Below are 23,162 nucleotides of genomic sequence, written 5' to 3'. Positions count from 1 at the left end.
AGATTAAAGTATACCATGGAACACTATTCAGCCATAAAAAGATGGAACCTTTACATCTTTTGTATTATCTTGGAGTTGAAGCACACTCTTCTTAGTAAAGTATCACAATGAAAAAGCAAGTATCTAATGTACGCAATGCTAATTTGAAACTATTACATGAACAATTACACGCCCACTGGAGAGCAAAACACAAATTCAAGTGAGGGAGATGGGGAGGAGGGGAGGAAAGAGAGAGGCGGGAAGGGGATTGGTGTGCTCTCATCTAACAGTGACAATGTAAGGGTACACAGCACATCTCCTGGGTGGAGGGCTCAACTACAACCTAGACTCTATCTAACATAAACAATGTAACCTAATTGGTTACAGATTGTACTCTCACATTAATCTGAAATAAAAATAAATAATAATAAAATAAAACAAACTTCTACAAGTAGGTTTGGAAGATGCCTATAATGAAGGGATAAGGCAGAGGGGAAGGTTGAGCTAGTGTAGGTGCAGCCATTTTGACCAGTAGCAGACACTAACCATCCTGAATAAGGTCCACCAGGACCACAAGATGTTTGAATTCCTAAGCCAGATGCCTTTACCAACTGTTTGCATTTACCTTCCTGTGACAGTAGTTTATGATTAACTTTTATGGTCTGATCTCAAGACAATGCTGGTCACCTACTGGGTTTCTGGACATTTAAAAACAGTATCATTGTCCCCTAAGGGGTCCTAGTTGGCCTGCTTCATTCCTGTGTGAAGCCAAGAACTGCTGGGGGAGTTTGGGGGGGCTTTCCTCCCTTCACTGGCACACCCCTGCATCATCTGCATATTTTATGTGGTATTTGGGATCACTGAAATGGAGATGGTCTGGGAAGAGGGCTGAAGATAAAGCCCGAGCCGGTAAGCATTTGAGGTAGGTAAGAGGAAAACCTGGAAACTAGGGCGTTATCAGTCAAGAAGACTATTTCAAGAAACTATCAATTGTATATGAAGTGCTGTGGAGAGGCTGGGTAAATAAGATGAGGGTTTTGGAATTTCCCCTGGGGAAGCCATCAGTAACAGAATCAATACAAGTGGTCTGTAAAGGTAGTTGGAATCCAAGAATACACATTACGCTTAAAAAAAAAAAAAGGTGTAATTGTTCAGTTTCTTATTTTAACTCTATCAGGGATTTGCTGAAGACTTAGGATTTTCAAGCCTTAATTTTTGAGACTTAAATTATCAACATAAAACAACGCATCTTCCTTGCAGCTGTGAAAAACCACTACCTGGAAACATAGTTAAGCTAAGTAAGCCATGCAAGTGTCAAGAATAGATGATCTAAAACAGAATAAATAATTTTTCCCTTTCAGACACTGAGACAAAGAGCAGGCTTTGGCACAGATCCTTTAGTCTCTCTCTAAACTGAATGATTAAGCTCTTTTACACTGAAGCTTGCCACTAGATTTGTCCAGGACCCCCTACTCAGCACACAATAGGAAGCAGTTTCTAACCAGTGTGTAAGGTATTTGATACCTACAGGCTTTCTCTTGATTACAATAAGAAACCAAACTCCACAGCTTGAGAAATTGTTAGAACCGTCAGATCCCTTGCTTTGAGAACATGAGCCTGTGAAATTATCTATCTTTGATCCAATTTGGCTTTCTTTCCTTCCCAGTTCATTGAACATGACACAAAAATGATTGCTGGGGCAACACAGTACTGAATCTGGGACATTAGAAAACTATTCTAGGGAATAAAGAAGCTCCCTATCTTCCATTCTTCACCGCAGAGCAGCTCCTGTGCTTAATTTTTTTAGGATATTCAGTTGTTTCACTAAACCTCCAGGAGACTTTTCCCCTACAAAGATATACGTGCATATAACATGTACTTTGAACATATGTCAAAATTAAAAAACAAAATGATTAACTGAGAGAGTAAAAGTCAACCTCTCTGACAGAGTAGAACTTCCTCCTCATTTTCTGCCTTCAGAAGAAAGGTAAGAGACCCAGGTAAGGTAGTTAAGATGGCACTACTAAAGCAGGGACAGGACCCAATTTGGAGAGCAAAGGATTAGAAAAGCAGGTTATATTCATGTTACACGACATCTTTGCACGTCTACTTACCCGTGAATAAGTTTTTGTTTTTTACTTTGCGGGGTTACTCAATGTTTAAAAGTGCCTTGTACATAGGTTGTTTCACAACGAGAGCTATTTTCTTTTACTCGCTATACAAAGCGCTTGCATTTCAGGTTCAGAGTCCCACATTAAGGAGACCTAGTTTTAAAAAGAGATGTTGAGGGCAGCACCTGTGGCTCAGTTGGTAAGGCGCCGGCCCCATATACCGAGGGTGGCGGGTTCAAACCCGGCCCCGGCCAAACTGCAACCAAAAACTAGCCGGGCGTTGTGGCGGGCGCCTGTAGTCCCAGCTACTCGGGAGGCTGAGGCAAGAGAATCGCTTAAGCTCAGGAGATGGAGGTTGCTGTGAGCTGTGATGCCACGGCACTCTACCGAGGGCCATAAAGTGAGACTCTGTCTCTACAAAAAAAAAGAAAAAGAGATGTTGAGGCAGACAAGCACGAAGGTGCCTCCCCATGTAATCCTCACAGCAGCTGTGGGCAGGACTTGAGAAGTCTTGGTCTTGCTGTGAGTAGCCATGTAGGCAGGCCTGAAGGGAATGGAAGGCAGATGGGCCTCCAGCCCACTTGGTGCTGCAGTTGCAAGGAAAGAAATTCTGCCAACAAGCTGAGGTGGGAAGTGAGTACGATCTGATGGGAATGCACTGCGCGTTGGGCAGCCTTGTGAGACTATAAGATCCAGATAAACTGTGTCAAGACAGAAACTGAGATACACTTGTTTAAAGCCACTAAATTTGTTACACAGCAATAGATAATACAAGTACTGTCAGATGTCAAAAGGTGGAAAAGTGCTACAAAAACAAGTTAATAGCAGAGATTTATTAAGAGCCGCTACAAGCAGATGGGCAGCCACTGAAAATGGGAAATAGGGACGACGACAGTTTACCAACTTAGGGTAAGAAGCCTCTTTTAAAGCAATTCAGGGTGTGGTGCATGTGTAGTCCAGGATGTGGTGGGAGTACTATGACAGAGATCAAAGGTCATCTGCTGGAGGCCTTGTAAAAAGGTCTGAGAGTATCTGCCACAAGTCTCCTGGCATTCTCTGGAGGGAATGTTTTACAGAACCAGAAGAGAACACTGCATATGAATGTCTACCCATCAAAGGTAGAGAAAGACTATGAAGTCTTATTTGCTTAAAAATAGTTAGACCTGGGCGGCGCCTGTGGCTCAGTCGGTAGGGCACCGGCCCCATATACCGAGGGTGACGGGTTCAAGCCCGGCCCCGGCCAAACTGCAACCAAAAAATAGCCAGGTGTTGTGGCGGGCGCCTGTGGTCCCAGCTGCTCGGGAGGCTGAGGCAGGAGAATCGCGTAAGCCCAGGAATTGGAGGTTGCTGTGAGCTGTGTGAGGCCACGGCACTCTACGGAGGGCCATAAAGTGAGACTCTGTCTCTACAAAAAAAAAAAAAAAATAGTTAGACCCTTGGCTCGGCGACGGCAGCACAGTGGTTAAGGCAACCAGCCACATACAACGAGGCTGGCGGGTTCGAACCTGGCCAGGCCAGCTAAACCACGACAACCCCAACAAAAAATAGCTGGGCATTGTGATGGGCACCTGTAATCCCAGCTACTTAGGAGGCTCAGGCAAGAGAATAGGTTGAGCCCAACAGTTAGCGGTTGCTGTGAGCTGGGACGTCACAGCAGTCTACCAAGGGCGACATAGTGAGACTGTCTCAAAAAAAAAAAAATTAGACCCTTTGGAGGTAGAGAAAGACTACAAGTCTTACTCTTTTCTTAAGGAGTGTTTAAACCAACTAGAGGTAGAGACTTACTTACCTTACTCCAGCTCCTGGAGGTAGGGAAAGACTTAACACTGTCACATTTCCACCATACAAAGTCAACGGATAACTTCCTAGTAACTTTATCATGTAACAGCAGAATTATCTGGACTATACCAGAGCACAAATTTTTTTAAATTCCAGATTAATATGAGGGTGCAAATGATTAATTACACTGCTTGTGTTTATTAGGTGAATTTCAAGTTGCAGTTGAGCCCTTCACCCATGTGTGAAGGGTGTGTTGTGTATACCCTTACATTGTGCCTATTAGGCGAGAGCTTACTAATCCTCTCTCTCTCCTCCCGACATCTGATTTATTTTGGTTCTCTCTCATGTGGGTGTATAGCTGTTTATCTATTGGTTTCATATTAGTACTGCATACATTGGATACTTGCTTTCCCTCCCATTCTTGTGATACTTTACTAAGAAGAATGTTCTTAACACTATTTTTATCTTTTTATCTATTTTTTGAGACAGAATCTCACTGTTGCCCCAAGCTAGACTGCCATGGCCTCAGCCTAGCTCATAGCAACTTCCAACTCCTGGGCTCAAGTGATTCCCCCTGCTTTGATTCCCCCTGCTTTAGTCTCCCAAGTAGCGGGGACTACAGGTGCATGCCACCACACCCAGCTAGGTTTTCTGTTTTCAGTAGAGATGAAGTTTCCCTCTTGCTCAGGCTGGTCTCAAAAAACTGGAGCTCAAGAAATCCTCCTGCCTCGGCTTCCCAGAGTGCTGGGATTACAGGCCCAGCCACCAAAGCAAATTTAAATCCCAACAGGAATACTGCTAATAAGAGTCAGAGCTAGGAATTTGATAGCCCAGGTCTGACTTCTAATGCCAAAACCCACCCATCCAATGTATGACTACATACAATACATCCTACAGGCAAAGTTTCTCTCAAGACTCGCTTGCTTTCCGCTATGCCCACAGATAATCAAACCACAGCACACATCACAAAGTAATGTGAAAATTCTGTTCTTTGCTGTCAAAACCATTTTACCCACTAGATTATTTCGCACATCAGTTAAAATGTCTTTGATTTTAAAATCTTTATTTCACAATAAAAAGGATTTTTCTACCTTCCTGGTCTGTTACAATACTAATGGCTTAAACTGAGTATTTGTGAAGGCCAAAACCATTATCCTTACCCAAGACTTTTCAAACAAAGCCACAAAAACAGCTCCTTTTATTTTCTAATAAGACTAAATTTATTCAATACCCTAGTAAAAGTTTTGATTATAAGTATCCAACAGTATAAAAAGTACAAAACAGATCTGTAGATTTCTAATATATTAATACAAAGTGCATGACTACATACAGTACATCCTACAGGCAAAGAGAGGTGGAAGGGAAAAAAGAAGACTGTGGTTGAGGTCTAGTAATAAATAAATAAATACAGAAGTAGAGATGATCCATATCATAGTATATTCTACCACCAATACTGTAGCCAAAATGTACAAAAAAAAAAAAAAACCATTTCAAAAGAACTCAGGAGGATGATCATGGCTGGACTCCTGTAATTCACCTCAAAGGCCATGCGAGCCGGCCCAACTAACTGTGTAGTCTGTGCATATGATGGCTTATCACATGTAGGCTTTTTCCAAGAGGAGGAAATATAAAATGTTTAGATTAAGAACTACAAAACTATAGGGTGCCCATAAAAAGTGGCTCACTCCTTATTGTTATACTACCCAATTTTTAAAATCCAGTTCAAAAAATAAAAACTAATCATGTCATTATAAGGCAAGCAAATACTCCTCCCTCATGAAAAGTCTGAACTGGTAATATTTTTCTCCTGAACTTTCAGAAAAGAGGCAATAAGAACACTTTGGTTTGGGTTCAAGAGAGAGGCTTTGAATGAGGATTTTAGAATTGAAGAACTCCAAGCACAGTATCTCAATGTCCAAAAAGCCTGACTAAAAGAAGCCAAACCAAAACCAACCCACTTACCACTAACACACACCTCTTTTCTTTTAGTAAATTTTACTTTAAATATAGAGTGAAAAAAATAATAATAAAAACCCTAACAGGTTAAAAGAAGTTAAACATCCACTCTACACAGATAAAACCTTCACAAAGGTCAACTGAAGTAATCCAGAGCTAAAACTGAATTGTGCAGATTTTCAATGAAGTCATCAAACAGTCATTTAACACAAACAAAAGTCAATTATTTACATACTCAGCAAGCCCTCTAAGAAATATGCCCCCCAAAGCATTAACCTTTGTTTTGTGCCATCTGAAGACTTAAACATTTTATTTTTCAGATAGTTAAACATTTTTCATGCTGTCTACCATGTGGTAACACTTTGGTACTATTCATATGGGGTCTCACCTCTCTTAAAGACTTGTCATTTCCTTAAGAGGAGCTTTCACTCTGCTTTAGAAATTCCACATAAATCAAAATCTTTTTTTTTCTTTTTTGCAGTTTTTTTCTTTTTTTTGGCCAGGGCAGGTTTGAACCCGCCACCTCCGGTGTATGGGGCCGGCGCCCTACTCCTTTGAGACACAGGCACCACCCCATAAATTAAAATCTTTCTCAAATATTAATATGAAGGGAGGTGGCACAGGATGCAAAATACACAGTTACCTCTCTGTATATTTTCCGTCAAGGTATTTGTAACAGAAAGCTCAGTCTGTCCTGCTTAATAATCAGTAGTACAGGTTTGAATTGTCACAACCTTGGCAAGACCTTAATATTCAAAATTATTAACAATTACCTCTAGGGGCAAGTCTATGTTACTGTATTATGACAAAATTATTATCATGAGGGAAAACAAGTATAGCCAGCCATCTTTAAAAATGCCCCAACCACTGCTTCTCAATAGAGAAAGACTAAAACTACATACTGTTTATCATACAACAAATCCCATCTCTGTCCCCTGAAATTCCCCTTAGTTTCATTCATTACAGGGGATTAAAAAAAAGAAGAAGACTTAAAGAGCACTTTACAGCAGCATTCAGCTTTCCTATGAAATACTCAGCATCTTAAATATTATGTACAATTCTTTTTTAGTCACCTAGATACTGGCTTCAGAGTTTGTGGAACTGGGGGGAAAAATAGCCCACTCAAAACTATTCTAAAAGTTGTCTTTTGGCAGAATAGCAGGTATCCAAGTTAAAAATAGGAGGGTCAGTTTGTTGCTTTGTGGTCTTTTCAAAATTTAAATCATTTTTGCTCCCCTTCTACATGAGAACCTCAGTCACCACTCCTGAGTGGAGATGGGCAGAGGCTCTGGGCCCTGCTCCTCCGGCTTCTCAGCAGCAGCTTTCTTGTTGCTGCAGCAAGGCTTGAACAGATGTGTATCGATGAGGACTTCCCCAAAACGGCCTTTATAGATAATCCCACAACATATTTTCTGTCTAAAAGAAAAAGCGGAGAACAAAATACATTAGTAAGACAGAAAAATAGGAACACCAAAAAAGAGACAAAAAAATAAATAAATAAGAAAACTACTCACCATTATAACTAGTGCAACATAACAAAGAAAGGCTCTACTTCTACAATCTTATCACATTCCAGGTAAAAGAGCTCGTAGATCGTTCAGTTAGCTAGAAAATGAGAACTACCCAGGTCTCTTAATGGCCATGCTAGAATCTTCCCAAATAATTAAAGAGGAAGTATATATTGTAAGAGGCAGCAGTGAGTCTCAAGTTACTGAAGTTAACTATTTTCTACAAAACCCACCTACTCTTGGGGTGAAAAATCCAGCCAACATAAACAGGCTGATGCAGCCAGAGGTTTTTATTTTAGTTAAATATGGAGTAGATAAAAATGTATTATCAAATATACATAAAGGCATTAAGAAATGACAACACAACAAAAGCACATACTTTAAAAGAAAAAAAAAAAAACATTCTATGAAAACCTTCTGCATGCCCCTATCCAGTCCCATTTCATCCCATGTTCATTCTGTTAATTTTACGGTTTTTTTTGCTCCTTTTTTGTTTATACTTCATAGTTTCACTGTATGTTTACATTTCTGATCACACTGCACAGTTTTTCATTATACATACATGAAATCCCACTGTATTAAAATTTTTATATGATGCGGAGATTCATACATATTGTTATAGAGCTTATAATTTATGTATGAGATTCTACTTCGAAAATGAGTATCTACCAGCTTTATCTACTCTCCATTTTGATAAGTTTTGCTATTATAAACACATCAGTGCGTATGTCCAAAAAAATGTTTTCTACTTTATATTGCTGGGATATGGGAATGGAAACATTTTCAACTTTACTCAAAAATGGCAAGTAGTAAACAACACAGTTACAACTATTTGTACCCATAACCAACAGTGTTCTCATCACTCCAAACCCTCTTTAACATTTGGTGACAGATTTTACTTTAGTTTTTACCAATCTAGTGGGTATCTCATAGAAATTTTAGTTTATATTTCCCTTATTATCAAAAAGTTTGAACAAGTTTTCATGCCCAGAGGACACCAAATTTATGTAGGTACATATATTTTTTTAAGAAAGGAAAAACTATATTAAATTTCTAACACTCAAGTCACATATGACTTCAGCTATTACAAGAGATGCTCAGGCCGGATACAGTGCCTCACGTTTGAAATCCTAGCATTCTGGGAGGCGAGGTGGGTGGATTGCCTGAGCTCACAGATTCCAGACCAGCCTGAGCAAGTCTGAGAATCCATCTCTAAAAATAGCCAGGTAATGGCTGGTGCCTGTAGTCCCAGCTACTTGGGAAGCTGAGGCAAGAGAATGGCTTAAGCCCAAGAGTTTGAGGTTCTGAGGTTGCTGCGAACTGTGACACCACAACACTACCAATGGTGACAAATAAGACACTGCCCCCGCCCCCCAAAAAACACAAGGGATGCTCAGTGTGCTTGTATTTTTTAGATAGAGTCTCACTCTGTTACCCTGGGTAGAGTGCCATAGCATCATAGCTCACAGCAACCTCAGCCCTCTCGGTTCAGCCTCCCAAGTAGGTGGGACTATAGGTACCCACCACAATGCCCAGCTATTTTTAGAGATGGGATCTCTAATTTGTGAGCTCAGGAGATCTGCCCACCTCGGCCTCTCAAAGTGCTGGGATTACAGGCGTGAGCCACTGTGACTGGACCTTTATCTCACTTTTAATTTGTTAGTCTTCCTGAATCTGTAACCTAGAAAACTTTAACATGTTCTCTTTGAAAGTATTTTTCTGGCTCGGCGCCTGTAGTTCAGCGGCTAGGGTGCCAGCCATGTACACCAGAGCTTGCGGGTTCAAATCCAGCACAGGTCTGTCAAACAACAATGACAACTACAACCAAAAAATAGCCGGGCATTGTGGTGGGCACCTGCAGTCCCAACTACTTGGAGGCTGAGGCAAGAGAACTGCTTAAGCCCAGGCGTTTGAGGTTGCTTTGAGCTGTGACACCATGGCACTCTACCTAGGGTGACATAGTGAGACTCTGTCTCAAAAAAATATATATTATATATAGTTTTTAAATATATGTATTTTAAAATATATATATATGTACATATATATTTTTTTTACCCTCCCAGGCAGGGCCCATAGCTCAGAGGGTAGGGTGCCAGCCACATACACTGAGACTGGCAGGTTCGAACCCGGTCTGAGCCAACTAAAACAACAATGACAACTGCAACTATATATATATATATATATATTTATATTTATACACATACACACACAAATATATATATATTCCCTCCTGCCCTTAGCCTACTATCTTTTTGGACTTCAAGACTACACATTCATCCAGCATTTGAGCATTTGGCATCCTGGTATTCCTTATTACGTTACCCACCAATCAATAACATCTCTAAACACTTTAAGACTTTTTTAAAGAGTATATACCTAGCACTTATACTTTCTCTGGTGGGAGATGATGGTCTGAACACCCAGTCTATTTCATTATAGGAAATTCAGTTAACTGATGTGATTTTTATTTTAAATCCAATTTAATAGGAAGAATATACAAAATCCCAATTCTCTGCTCAATCCACTTCTACCATGCGTGCTACTAGCTATTTGCCAAATACCATTTAATTGCTAAGGAAGCGAGAAACCGCTGCCTATAATTAAGATGGTTTAATAGTTAGATATTTTGTTGTCTTTACCTTTTCCAGTATGTGAGATCTAAAAAGGAAAAAACCGGTGTTCTATTAGAACCAGAAGCCATCTCTGTATCGGAACCATCATCTGACTGGTTACTGTAACAAGGAGATTGAGCTGGGGAGGCACTTGAGGTGGTACTGTGAGCATCAGAATCTGCAATAAAGATAAAAAAAGAAACTTTCAATTTCATTACACATAACTAAAACTAAACCTCAGCATAAGACATTATGAAAGAACTCGTAAAAAAGAAGTTAAAAAATTAATTTCCAGGGTGGCACCTGTGGCTCAAAGGGGTAGGGCACCAGCCCCATATGCCGGAGGTGGTAGGTTCAAGCCCAGCCCCGGCCAAAAACTGCAAAAAAAAAAAAATTATTTTCTATGCACTTCTGATATTTGGACTAAAGTGTATTTTTTTTTTTTTGGTGGTTTTTGGCTGGGGCTGGGTTTGAACCCGCCACCTCTGGCATATGGGACCGACGCCCTACTCCTTGAGCCACAGGCGCTGCCCTGGACTAAAGTGTATTTTAAAGAAAATCAAGACTTCCAATTTCAGGAAGATGGAGTACAAATACTTTTTCCCTATCCTTCCTGCTTATACAACTAAAAACCCTGCATATTATATATAAAACAACCCAAAGACCTTGAAAGGTAATGACCCTCTATATCTAGGAGCTTGAGATTCAAGGAAAGATAAGGCAAGTTTCTTAGTCCTTTTGAATTTCTTTTCACCTCAAAAATGCTAGCCTTGGAGATGAGGCAGCAGAAATCCAGAAATGCCAATGGGTGCAGAGAACCAAAAACCTAAAGTCCCAATGTTCTAGCCAAAAAACCAGGATAAGGGAACCCTAGAAAGAGAAGAACAACATTTTTTTTGAGACAGAGGCTTGCTCCGTAGTCCAGGTTAGAGTGCAATGGCATCACCATTGCTCATAGCAACCTCAGCGACTCCTGGGCTCAAGTGATCCTCCTGCCTTAGCCTCCCACGTAGTTGGGACTATTGGTGCAAACCACAATACTCAGCTAATTTTTCTATTTTTACTAGAGATAGGATCTCACTTTTGCTCAGGCTGGCCTTAAACTCCTGAGGCTCAAGGGATCCTCCTACCTCATCCTCCTAGAGGGCTAGGATTACAGACAAGAGCCTAATTTTTGTTTTAAATTGTCCAGTGAAAAATGTAACACATTTGTGAGCAACAATAGCTAAAAACTTATCTGTCTTGGCAAAAGACATAAACCTGAGATTTAAGGAGCTGAACAAAACCCAAACAGGATAAACTCTAAGACATAGCATAATTAAACATTTTTTTTTTTTTTGCAGTTTTTGGCTAGGGCTGGGTTTGAACTCGCCACCTCTGGCATATGGGGCTGGCGCCCTACTCCTTTGAGCCACTGGCACCGCCAGCATAATTAAACTTTTAACAAGTAAAGAACAAGGCTGGGCATGGTGGCTCACACCTGTAATCCTAACACTCTGGGAGGCCAAGAGGGGTAGATTGCTTGAGTGCAAAAGCTTGAGACCAGCCTGAGCCAAGACTGAGACCCCACCCCTAAAAAATAGCTGGGCGGGCTATTTGGCCGACCATGTGGCGGCGCCTATAGTCCCGACTTTTCAGGAGGCTGAAGCAAGAGAATCCCTTGAGTCCAAGAGTTTCAGGTTGCTGTGAGTGAGGCTAACACCAGGGAAATCTACCCAGGGTGATAGAGTCAGACTCTGTCTCAAAAAAAAAAAAAAAAAGTATCAAAACCGTTACTCAGCACACGTGCTAGCAATACACAATGCATGTGGGGAAACCCTGTTTCGCTTTGAGCCTCCAAAATGCGTAATTCTTATCAAAGGGATTTATTTTTAGTCTCCAACCACTGCTACACAGTACAGTTTCATCATAAAAACCTAAAATTATGGGCGGCGCCTGTGGCTCAGTTGGTAGGGCGCCGGCCCCATATACCGTGGATGGCGGGTTCAAACCCGGCCCCAGCCAAACTGCAACCAAAAATAGCCGGGCGTTGTGGCTGGCGCCTGTAGTCCCAGCTACTCGGGAGGCTGAGGCAAGAGAATCGCTTAAGCCCAGGAGTTGGAGGTTGCTGTGAGCTATGTGAAGCCACGGCACTCTATTGAGGGCCATAAAGTGAGACTCTGTCTCTACAAAAAAAAAAAACCTAAAATTATAATGGACATAGTCTCTTAGGTAAGGCAAAAGTTAAGTCAAATATCACCTTCCCTGCAATTAAGGGAAAGAGCTAAGAATATACTTATGAATAATCAATTTCCCTCCCTTCGATTAATAGAAGAAATTTACTATTCCCCAAATGTTCAATAAATACCCTACGAGATTTGAAGGTAGTATTAAATTCTTTTAGGGGGCTGGGGAGGGTTGAGAGCCAGTTAGGAAAGAAATGTGCAAAACTTAAACACACACACACACACAAAAGAAAAACAAAAACTCAAGCACACAGATGTATACACATTTATGTTACCTAAATATTTTATTATAAACATATACAAGGCGGCGCCTGTGGCTCAATCAGTAGGGCACCGGCCCCATATACCGAGGGTGGCAGGTTCAAACCCTGCCCTGGCCAAACTGCAACCAAAAAAAAAAAAATAGCCGGGCGTTGTGGTGGGCGCCTGCAGTCCCAGCTACTCGGGAGGCTGAGACGAGAGAATCGCTTGGGCCCAGGAGTTGGAGGTTGCTGTGAGCTGTGTGAGGCCACAGCACTCTACCGAGGGCCATAAAGTGAGACTCTGTCTCTACAAAAAAAAATAAATAAATAAACATATACAAATATTTTCACCAGGGTGGCGCCTGTGGCTCAAAGGAATAGGGCACCAGCCCCATATGCTGGAGATGGCAGGTTCAAACTACAAATATATATATATATTTTCACCAAATATTAAGTCTATCATCTGAATAACTATGAATGGACTAGTTAATATATATTTACTCAAGAGCACCAAGTAGCAGACCTGGAAAGATCTTGGGGGAATGGTTATAACTACTTCAGAGGGCAGAGTGGTATTACAGAAAGAATACTGGGCTTTCCAGTTAGATAAACCTGTGGTCAAATTCATCTCTACCACTTACTAAGTGACCCTGGTTAACCCTTCTGTGCTTCCTGTCCTAAGATTTAAAATGAAAATAACTGAGATAGGCTCAGCGCCTGAAGCTCAAGCGGCTAAGGTGCCAGACACATACACAAGAGCTGATGGGTTTGAATCCAGCCCGGGCCTGCCAAACAACAATGACAACTACAACCAAGTAATAGCCAGGTGTTGTGGTGGGTAGTCCCAGCTACTTGGGAAGCTGAGGCAAAATAATCGCTTAAGCCCAAGAGCTGGAGGTTGCTGTGAGCTGTGACACCACAGCACTCAACCAAGAGCGACAGTGAGGTTTTGTCTCAAAAAAAAAAAAAAAAAAAAAATGCACCTTCTGGGAATTTTAAATGTTGAAAAATATCAGAGTAGTCTCAGTACAATTTAAAATGGCTAGCTGGTAAAGTCCTCTTAAGACATCAAAATCAGTTCCAAAATTTCATAGAAATAAGATCACATCTCTACCAAATCAACACTGCCTTTCAGCACGCTTTTTAAAAATTAGTAAAGGGGGCGGAGGGAGGGTGATTGGTGGGATTATACCTGCAGTGCATCTTACAAGGGTATATGTGAAATTTAGTAAATGTAGAATGTAAATGTCTTAACACAATAATTAAGAAAATGCCAGGAAGACTATGTTAACCAGTGTGATGAAAATGTGTCAAACGGTCTATAAAATCAGTGTATGGTGCCCCATGATCATCACATTAATGTACACAGCTATGATTTAATAAAAAATAAATAAATAAAACTTAGTAAAGGACAAAAAGATCCACACACGCCACATACCACCCCCAGCCAAAAATAAAAACAATTATTCCAAGTACAATGTTCCAATATCAAACTTACTATGACGTTTAAATTCCTTCTGCAGTTTATTGATCTGGTTACTTTTTATCCTGTTCCCAGACAGAGTTTTCACTTTCTTTGGTTTCAATGTGGTCTTTAGACTGGGTCCTGCCCTTGCATCTACCACCTGGAAGAAAATACTAAATATTTAATATCATTTTAAAAATGACACCAGCATACCCCTTTGGTTCAGACCCATGCCTTTTTGAGGAAGCCCTGCCTCCTGAGAACTGAGAACCAATTTTGTATTCAATGAGTGTTAGAGGGTTCATGTGCACTTTTAATTATCATGAGATAAAAGAATCAATATTATTTATCAAGTGGGGAGGGTAAATTTTTTTCTTTTCAAGTGGGCAACAGCAGAAATCTGCTGGGGAAAAATATAAAAAATAGATTTATATATGGGATAATCACTGGAAAAACCAACTAAGTTAAGAATCATGCCTGACAACATTTCTACAGGATGTTTTGCAGTTTACAAAAAGCTTTCATCTACTTTTGATTTTACCACAAAGCAGTAAAGGGGCTATTTTTGTTACTGCAGTTATAGACTAAAAGTGAAAACAAGGCAAGGCAGGTGCAGTGGTATAGGCCTATAGTCCCAGTTTCTTGTTTCTTGTGAAGCCAAGGCCAGAGGATTACTTGAAGCCAGAAGTTCAAGACCTTCCTGGACAACATAGCAAGAACTGGTCTCTGAAAACCATATTTAAAAATTAGTAGAGCAGGGCAGCTCCTGTGACTCAGTGAGTAGAGCGCTGGCCCCATATACCAAGGGTGGCGGGTTCAAACCCAGCCCTGGCCAAACAGCAACAAAAAAATAGCCAGGTGTTGTGGCGAGCGCCTGTAGTCCCAGATACTTGGGAGGCTGAGGCAAGAGAATCGTCTAAGCCCAAGAGCTGGAGGTTGCTGTGAGCTGTGACACCAGGGCAACAAGGTGAAACTCTGTCTCTAAAAAAAAAAAAATAATTAAGCAGTGCAGGGATGGATACTGTGGCTCATGTCTGTAATTCTAGCACTCGTGGGAGGCCAAAGCGGATGGATTGCTTGAGCTCAGAAGTTCAAGACCAGTCTGGGCAAGAGCAAGACCCATACCTACTAAAAATAAAAAAACAAGCTGGGTGGGCGGCGCCTCGCCTGTGGCTCAAGGAGTAGGGCGCAGGTCCCATATGCCGGAGGTGGCAGGTTCAAACCCAGCCCCGGCCAAAAACCACAAAAAAAAAAAAAAAAAAACAAGCTGGGTATTGTGTTGATGCCTGGGGAGGCTGAGGTAAGAGGATCACTTAAGCCCAAGAGATTGAGGTTGCTATAAGCTAGGCTGACGCCATGGTATTCTACCCAAGGTGACATTCTGCCTCAAAAAAAAAAATAAAAATAAAATAATAATATTAATAATACCAGAGCACACTAGTGCATGCCTATAGTTCTAGCTAGTGGGAGGGCTGAGGCAGGAAAACAGATCGCTTTAGCCCAGAAATTCAAGGCTGTAGCAAGATATGATCACACCATTGCACTCTGGGCAAAAGAGCCAAGACCTCATCCCAAAAAAAAGAAAACAAAGCAATGAGAACTTATTTATTTTGCCTTATTTTACACCAAGCTAATAAATGGGTAAGATGAGTAGAGAAGGAAAAAAAGTCTTTAGAGCTATTTTTTTTTTTTTTTTTGAGTTCGGTAGAGTGCTGTGGCACTCACAGCAACCTCAAACTCTTGGGCTTATGCCATTCTCTTGCCTCAGTCTCCCAATTAGCTGGAACTACAGATACCTGCCCCAATGCCCAGCTATAGACCTACTCCTTATGCTTTTTTTAACTACACACCTTAATCCCTGAGTTCAGTTACATGATGGCAATTGCATATTCTTCCACAATCTGGCCTTGCTATTGATCTAGCCCTCTAGTCCTATTTCTTATATAATCGTTCACTTATTATTTGCAGATTTCCACCCTACGTAAGAAAGGTTTTCTACCTTCAAAATCACAACCCATCGTAATAATTTAACATCGTCACTAGGACAGTGTAAGGATAATGTGCAGGAAAAGGTAAATAAAAACACCTGCCTGCTTCAATAAAATGTTTTACATAAATTTCATAAATCTTCTGAAAGTCAGCATACAGAAGAATCAAATAAGATAGTGTTTTTCTGGCTTGGCACCTGTAGCTCAGTAAGTAGGGTGCTGGCCACATACACCGAAGCTGGCGGTTTTGAGTCCACCCAACCTGCCAAGCAACAATGACAACTGCAACAACAACAACAACAACAAAAAAAAAAATAGCAAGGTGTTGTGGCGGGTGTCTATAGTCCCAGCTACTTGGGAGGCTGAAGCAAGAGAATCGCTTAAGCCCAAGAGTTAGAGGTTGCTGTGAACTGTGACACCGTGGCACCCTACCAAGGGTGACATAGTGAGACTCTGTCTCAAAAAAAAAAGTGTTTTTCTGGCCATCGAAAATATTTTATGAAAATCTAGCCAGGAATAGTGGCTCACGCCTATAATCCTATCATTTTGGGAGGCCAAGGTGGATGGATCATCTGAACTCAGGAGTTCAAGATAAGCCTGAGTAAAAGCAAGACTCCACCTCTACTAAAAATACAAAAACTATGGTTTGGTGCCTGTAGTCCCAGTTACTCAGTAGGCTGAGGCAAGAGAATAGCTTAAGCCCAGAGTTTAAGGTTGCTGGGAACTGTGATGCCACAGCACTCTACCAAGGCCAACAAAGTGAGACTCTGTCTCAAAAAACAAACAAACAAACAAAACTAGCCAGGCATTGTGGCAGGCAACTGACTACTTGGGAGGCTAAGGCAAGGGGATCACTGGAGCCCAAGAGTTTGAGGTTGCTGTGAGTTATGACACCATGAAACTCTACCTAGGGTAAGAGTGAGACTATCTCAAAAAAAAAAAAAGAAAAAATTCTAGTGACATGGCAAAGTGAAAGCGTAAAGAGGACAAAAATTAACATGCCAGCTTGATCTCAATTAGATTTAAATATAGATAATAAACAGCTTTTAAGTGAGTGACCACTATATTATGCTTTATATATACCATCTCACTGAATTCTCACAGATGTCTAGACAACAGCTAGTATTTTTACACTTCATAAAAAAATTTAACCTGCCCAAAGTTTACAACTAGTTAAGTGGTAAGATTCAAATCCAAGTCTGATTCTGAAACTATAAACATGACCCACACAAGAGAAAAATCTCAAATTCAAAAAGAGGGGAGAGGGTTTGGTAGCTTCCTACCCAGTGGGTATAATGTGTGGCTATATGACACACTCCCTGACTGTATGACACAGCTACAACTCTTAACTTTAACCTTTCATGTGTAAATTATGTAACCTAATGGTTTTTTTGTACCCTCATATTAATCTGAAATAAAAATAAAAATCTATGTGCACGCTGGTACCAACCTGAGTTCAAAGGAATATGTTATCCCTAAAAAATGAAAAAAGGATCCATGTCTAATTAACTCCAGGAATTACTGGGTTAAGCCTAAAAATACGTGAAGGTGCACTATGAATCTCCAAAAGGGGGAAATCGGATACAGCCTTAGGGAAATGCCACACCAAGTTACTCTGTTCCAAACATGACAAAATGTTAAGTGATTATATCTGAACAGCAGTTAGTGTTTTTCTTTATTCTTTTTAGATTTTTCTACCCTAGGGATGTATTACTTCCTAAATCAGGGCGAAATTAATGTTACTTTAAATATAAAAGAGGTATAATTGAGAAAGAAGATTAACTAACATGATTCCAATTTTTTTTTGATCCTGCTGGCAACTTCTTCCATCTTTTCACAAGCAGGACACAGGCATTGCAGATGTCCCCTGAACGAGTTTCATGCAACCTGATAAGAAAACAATCAAACCTTTATTAGTCTCCTTTACCTTAAAGAATTTATGCAAGTACATTTCTTTTATCCATTTATGCCTTAAAGATGCAATTTAATCAACGTGGATGATCCAGTTCCACTATTTCTATAGTACATTTCAAAAATATAATTAACTTGCAGATCTAATGAACCAATTCTGTGTACCACAATTCAGTCGTTTTAAAACAAAATAAGTTTTTAAAATTCAATAACAAAACTTACCTAAAAGAAATGGTTTTCTACAATGACATATAATCATTTTTGAAATGTGTAGATATTTCAAAAGCAACAAAATGCCACCCTTTAAGTAAAATAATGTGCCATGACATTCTGGTTTCACAACAAGTAAAACAATAAAAGCATTGTAGTTTTTAAAAAATGATTATTATTGGGCTGTGCCTGTGGCTAGTGAGTAGGGAGCCGGCCCCATATACTGAGGGTGGCGAGTTCAAACTTGGCCCTGGCCAAATTACAACAAAAAATAACTGGGCGTTGGGGTAGGCACCTGTAATCCCAGCTACTCAGGAAGCTGAGGCAAAAGAATCGCCTAAGCCCAAGAGCTGGAGGTTGCTGTGAGCTGTGATATCACAGCACTCTACCAAGGGTGACAAAGTAAGACTCTGTCTCTAAAAAGATTATTATTGCCAGGTACCTCTACTCGAGAGGTTAAGGAAGGACTGCTTAAGCCCAGGAGTTCTTGGCTATAGGGTACTGTGAATAGCCACTGTACTCCAGCATGAGCAACACAGTGTGACCTCGTCTTTAAGAAAAAAAAAATTATGGGCGGCGCCTGTGGCTCAGTGAGTAGGGCGCCGGCCCCATATGCCGAGGGTGGCGGGTTCAAACCCAGCCCCGGCCAAACTGCAACAACAACAAAAAAAAATAGCCGGGCGTTGTGGCGGGCGCCTGTAGTCCCAGCTACTCAGGAGGCTGAGGCAAGAGAATCGCATAAACCCAAGAGTTAGAGGTTGCTGTGAGCCGTGTGACACCTACCGAGGGCGGTACAGTGAGACTGTCTCTACAAAAAAAAAAGTTATATTCGTACAGGGGAGAAAATGTAGGACTGGCTACCAAGCTGTTTAATTGTATCTGAGGATTAGCTTTTACTTACTACTTTTCTGTAGTACAGATACATGCCTAAAAATACTCATAATATATATTATGTATAAAATTGGAAATGAAGACATTAAAAGAAACATGCAGGCCAGGTATGGTGGCCTATACCAATAATCTCAGCGCTTGGAAAGACAAGAGACTCACTTGAGTCCAGGAGTTTGAGACCAGCCTGGGCAATATATCAAGACTCAATTTCTACAAAAACAAATTTAAAAATTAGCTGGGTGTGCTGCAAGCAACTGTAGTCAAGAAGGATGCAAAGAGCTATGATAGACTGCAACATTATATTTCAGCCTGGGCATCAAAGGGGAGAAAAATGTAATTTTTAAAAAAAGACATGACAGGGGAAAAAATAGCCAGGCATTGTGTTGGGCACCTATAATCCCAGCTACCTGGGAAGCTGGAATAAGAGGATCACTCAAGCCCAAGAGTTTGAGGCTGCTGTGAGCTATGATACCACAGCACCCTACCGAGGGCGACAAAGAAAGACTGTCTCAAAAAAAGAAATTCTGAATGAAAGCTCACATACTCTAACTGGTTGAACGAAGGGTAGAATGTTTGTTAATATTACCATCCTCTACAGATTAGGTTAAATACATATATTTTAGGAAAATAATAAAGGCAGAAAAATACAGTGGAACACTGATATGTGACAGAATAAAGGTCATTTTTTGAAACTCCCTTATAAAATACATTCTGAAGTTAACAAAAAAAGGATCTATCTAGTTATAAATATACAGGGCTCCACAATTAATGTGATAGTTCCTCATCATCTAGAAAGAAGCAGGCTGTCAGTTTTGTTTGATTCATCTTAACAGTAGGAGCCTTTAGCCGGGCGTTGTGGCGGGCGCCTGTAGTCCCAGCTGCTCGGGAGGCTGAGGCAAGAGAATTGCGTAAGCCCAAGAGTTAGAGGTTGCTGTGAGCCGTGTGACACCACGGCACTCTACCCAAGGGCGGTGCAGTGAGACTCTGTCTCTACAAAAAAAAAAAACAGTAGGAGCCTTAAATAGCCTAAATTAGAATATAAGTGATTTTATACACCATTCCAGTTGCCTTGCTTGGAAATATTTCCATACACAATTTTCCATACAGTGACTTTTTTTCACTCTAAGGACGGTACAAATCAAATGATCTTACCCAAAACAGCTCTGGAAGTCCTTTTCATAGCGTTTACTGTCAGTGAATCGAGAACTGGAAGACTTAGCTCTGCAAATACAGCAGCCCTCTATACTTCGGTACATCTTTGGCTTGTGAAAACCAAACATCTTTTCTTCTGGGCAAGTCTGTAAGGCCAAGAGAATTGACACAGCTTTGTTGAGGGCTAAAATAGGAAACCATTAAAAGAGTTCTGTCTGCTCCACACCCCCCCCAAGCAACTTGGTGCTTATATAAGCAAGCCAGACAGGGGGACACTGGGGAAGACCTCCTGGATCTATTTCCACTCTTGGCACTATCATGGCAAGTGTATAAAACACACAGAATAGCTAAGTTATTTAAGGAGTACTCTACTACTTCCAACTCTCCTAACAAATACTCATTCTGAAGATAGGAAGGTTTTTGTTGTTGTTTGTTTTGAGACAGAGCCTCAAGCTATCGCCCTGGGTAGAGTGCCATAGCATTACAGCTCACAGCAACCTCCAACTCCTGGGCTCAAGAGATTCTCTTGCCTCCACCTCCCAAGTAGTTGGGACCACAGGCACCCACCACAACGTCCAACTATTTTTTTTGGTTGCAGCCATCATTGTTATTTGGCGGGCCTGGGCTGGATTCAAACTACCAGTTCAGGTGTATGTGGCTGGCACCTTAGCTGCTTAAGCCATAGGCGCTGAGCCTGAAAATAGGAAGTTTTTAAAAATCAAGTTTTTAAAGAATACCACAAACTCTTCACAACCCTATAAAATGATGAAATCACACACAACCAAGGATACACCTTAAGATTGAAATAAATAACATGCTTCCCCATGGGAAAGTTTTCAGTATTTACCATGACCACTGTTTTATGCTAAGCACACAAGTAACTCAACTCTGCATCAACCCCCACACTACTTTGCCTTGTGGGGATTTCTTCTATGATAAATGGGAAGTTCCCAGGTGTCCTCAAACTTTTTAAACAGGGGGCAAATTCACTGTCCCTCAGACAGTTGGAGGGCCGGACTATAGTTAAAAAAAAAAAAAAAAAAAAAAAACTGGGCGGCGCCTGTGGGTCAGTTGGTAAGGCGCCGGCCCCATATACCGAGGGTGGCGGGTTCAAGCCCAGCTCCAGCCAAACTGCAACCAAAAAATAGCCGGGCGTTGTGGCGGGCGCCTGTGGTCCCAGCTGCTCAGGAGGCTGAGGCAGGAGAATCACTTGGGCCCAGGAGTTGGAAGTTGCTGTGAGCTGTGTGATGCCATAGCACTCTACAGAGGGCCATAAAGTGAGACTCTGTCTCTACAAAAAAAAAAAAAAACTATGAACAAATTCCTATGCCCACTGCACATATCTTTATTTTGAAGTAAAAAAACAAAATGAGAACAAATACAATCACACCGCCTCATGTGGCCCACGGGCTGTAGTTTGAGGACCCCTGTAAGCAGTCAAGTCTGGCCATGATTTGAAACTGCTGAGAGGAGGATGTAAAATTCTTTTTTTTTTTTTTTTTTTGAGACAGAGCCTCAAGCTGTCGCTCTGGGTAGAGTGTTGTGGCATCACAGCTCACAGCTACCTCCAACTCCTGGGCTCAAGCGATTCTCCTGCCTCTGCCTCCCAGGTAGCTGGGACTACAGGCGCCCACCACAACTCCCGGCTATTTTTTGGTTGCAGCCATCATTGTTGTTTGGCGGGCCCAAGCTGGATTCTAACCTGCCAGTTCAGGCGTATGTGGCTGGCGCCTTAGCCGCTTGAGCCACAGGTACCAAGCCAGGATATAAAATTCTTTTTTTTTTTTTTGTAGAGACAGAGTCTCACTTTATGGCCCTCAGTAGAGTGCCATGGCATCATAACAGCTCACAGCAACTTCCAATTCCTGGGCTTAAGCGATTCTCTTGCCTCAGCCTCCCGAGTAGCTGGGACTACAGGCACCTGCCACAATGCCCAGCTATTTTTTGGTTGCAGTTCAGCCGGGGCCGGGTTTGAACCCGCCACCCTCGGAATATGGGGCCGGCGCCTTACCGACTGAGCCACAGGCGCCGCCCAGGATATAAAATTCTTAAAAATCCAAAGTTAGAATTTAAAAATAATTCCATAAATCACTAAGATAAATTAAGAATGCGGCCTGACCACTGCTGTCCCTTAGTTGTTACAGAGGATCTCTCCCTATGACATTTCCTGCCTGAGGGCAGCAATGGTGGGAGGCAAATATCCAAGAGATGTAGAATGAAATAAAATTGTAGTTCTGTTGCTCAAAAAAAATTTCAACAGAAGCCAGGAGTGGTGGTTCACACCTGTAATCCTAGGACTTGGGAAGGCTGAGGCAGGAGCATCACTTGAGCCCAGGAGTCCAGGCCCCCTCCAAGCAACTTGGTGTTACATGACCAAGCCAGACAGGGGGACTCCGGGGAAGACCTCCTGTATCTACTTCCATTCTTGGCACTGTCATGGCAAGTGTATAAAAGACACATCACTAGCTATGATCAGACCACTGTACTCTAGCCCATGAGACAATTACAACATCAAAGAAGGAAAGAAGAAATAGCTCTAGAACTGGATGCAAAAATGTAGCTAGCAATAAATCTGTACCTTAGAAATAATTTGGAATAGTCGATCACAAGACCGACTTCACCAGAACATGTGGACTAAAAAGAGACAATGCAAGGCAATGAAGCGGCACCTGTAGTTCAGTGAGTAGGGCGTCAGCCACATATACCAAGGCTGGTGGGTTTGAACCTGGCCCAGGCCTGCTAAAAAAAAACAATGACAACTGGAACAAAAAAATAGCCGGGCGTTGTGGCAGGTACCTGTAGTCCCAGCTACTTGTGAGGCTGAGGCAAGAGAATCACTTAAGCCCAAGAGTTAAAGGTTGTTGTGAGCTGGAACACAATGGCACTCTACCAAGGGCAACAAAGGGAGACCATCTCAAAAAAAAATTTTTTTAATAAAATAAAGGCAATGAATATAGAAACTGAACCCCAATGGGCAAAGCCAGAGGATACCTGTGTGTGTGTATATGTTTATGTGTCTAAGGGTCCAACCACAAATTGTCACAAAAGTATCATATAAAGCACCAATAAGAGATAACTATTAACATGAATTACCTTCATGCCCATAAAAGGCACAAAGTTAGAAGATCCCTTT

The 23,162-nt window shown here is 41.4% G+C and overlaps 1 protein-coding gene across 3 annotated transcripts in view; it reads right to left on the bottom strand.

Moving 5' to 3' along the window:
• Positions 1-5,066: 5,066 nt before the first annotated feature.
• Positions 5,067-23,162, bottom strand: part of SINHCAF (SIN3-HDAC complex associated factor) — a 35,005-nt gene continuing 16,909 nt past the window's right edge. For all 3 annotated transcript variants that reach the window (XM_053556550.1, XM_053556552.1, XM_053556551.1), the window contains exons 2-6: positions 20,030-20,175; positions 17,653-17,752; positions 13,911-14,037; positions 9,973-10,123; positions 5,067-7,241 (exon numbers count right to left, since the gene is read on the bottom strand). In XM_053556550.1, coding sequence (XP_053412525.1) covers positions 7,082-7,241; positions 9,973-10,123; positions 13,911-14,037; positions 17,653-17,752; positions 20,030-20,157 — 666 coding nt within the window. In that variant the 5' untranslated portion in view covers positions 20,158-20,175 and the 3' untranslated portion in view covers positions 5,067-7,081. The remainder of the gene's footprint in view (positions 7,242-9,972; positions 10,124-13,910; positions 14,038-17,652; positions 17,753-20,029; positions 20,176-23,162) is intronic.

This window comes from Nycticebus coucang, chromosome 12 (genome assembly GCF_027406575.1).
Source record: "Nycticebus coucang isolate mNycCou1 chromosome 12, mNycCou1.pri, whole genome shotgun sequence".
Taxonomy (NCBI): Eukaryota; Metazoa; Chordata; class Mammalia; order Primates; family Lorisidae; genus Nycticebus; species Nycticebus coucang.
The sequence above is the reverse complement of the archived record's forward strand: the minus strand, read 5'-3'. Positions and strand labels throughout refer to the sequence as shown.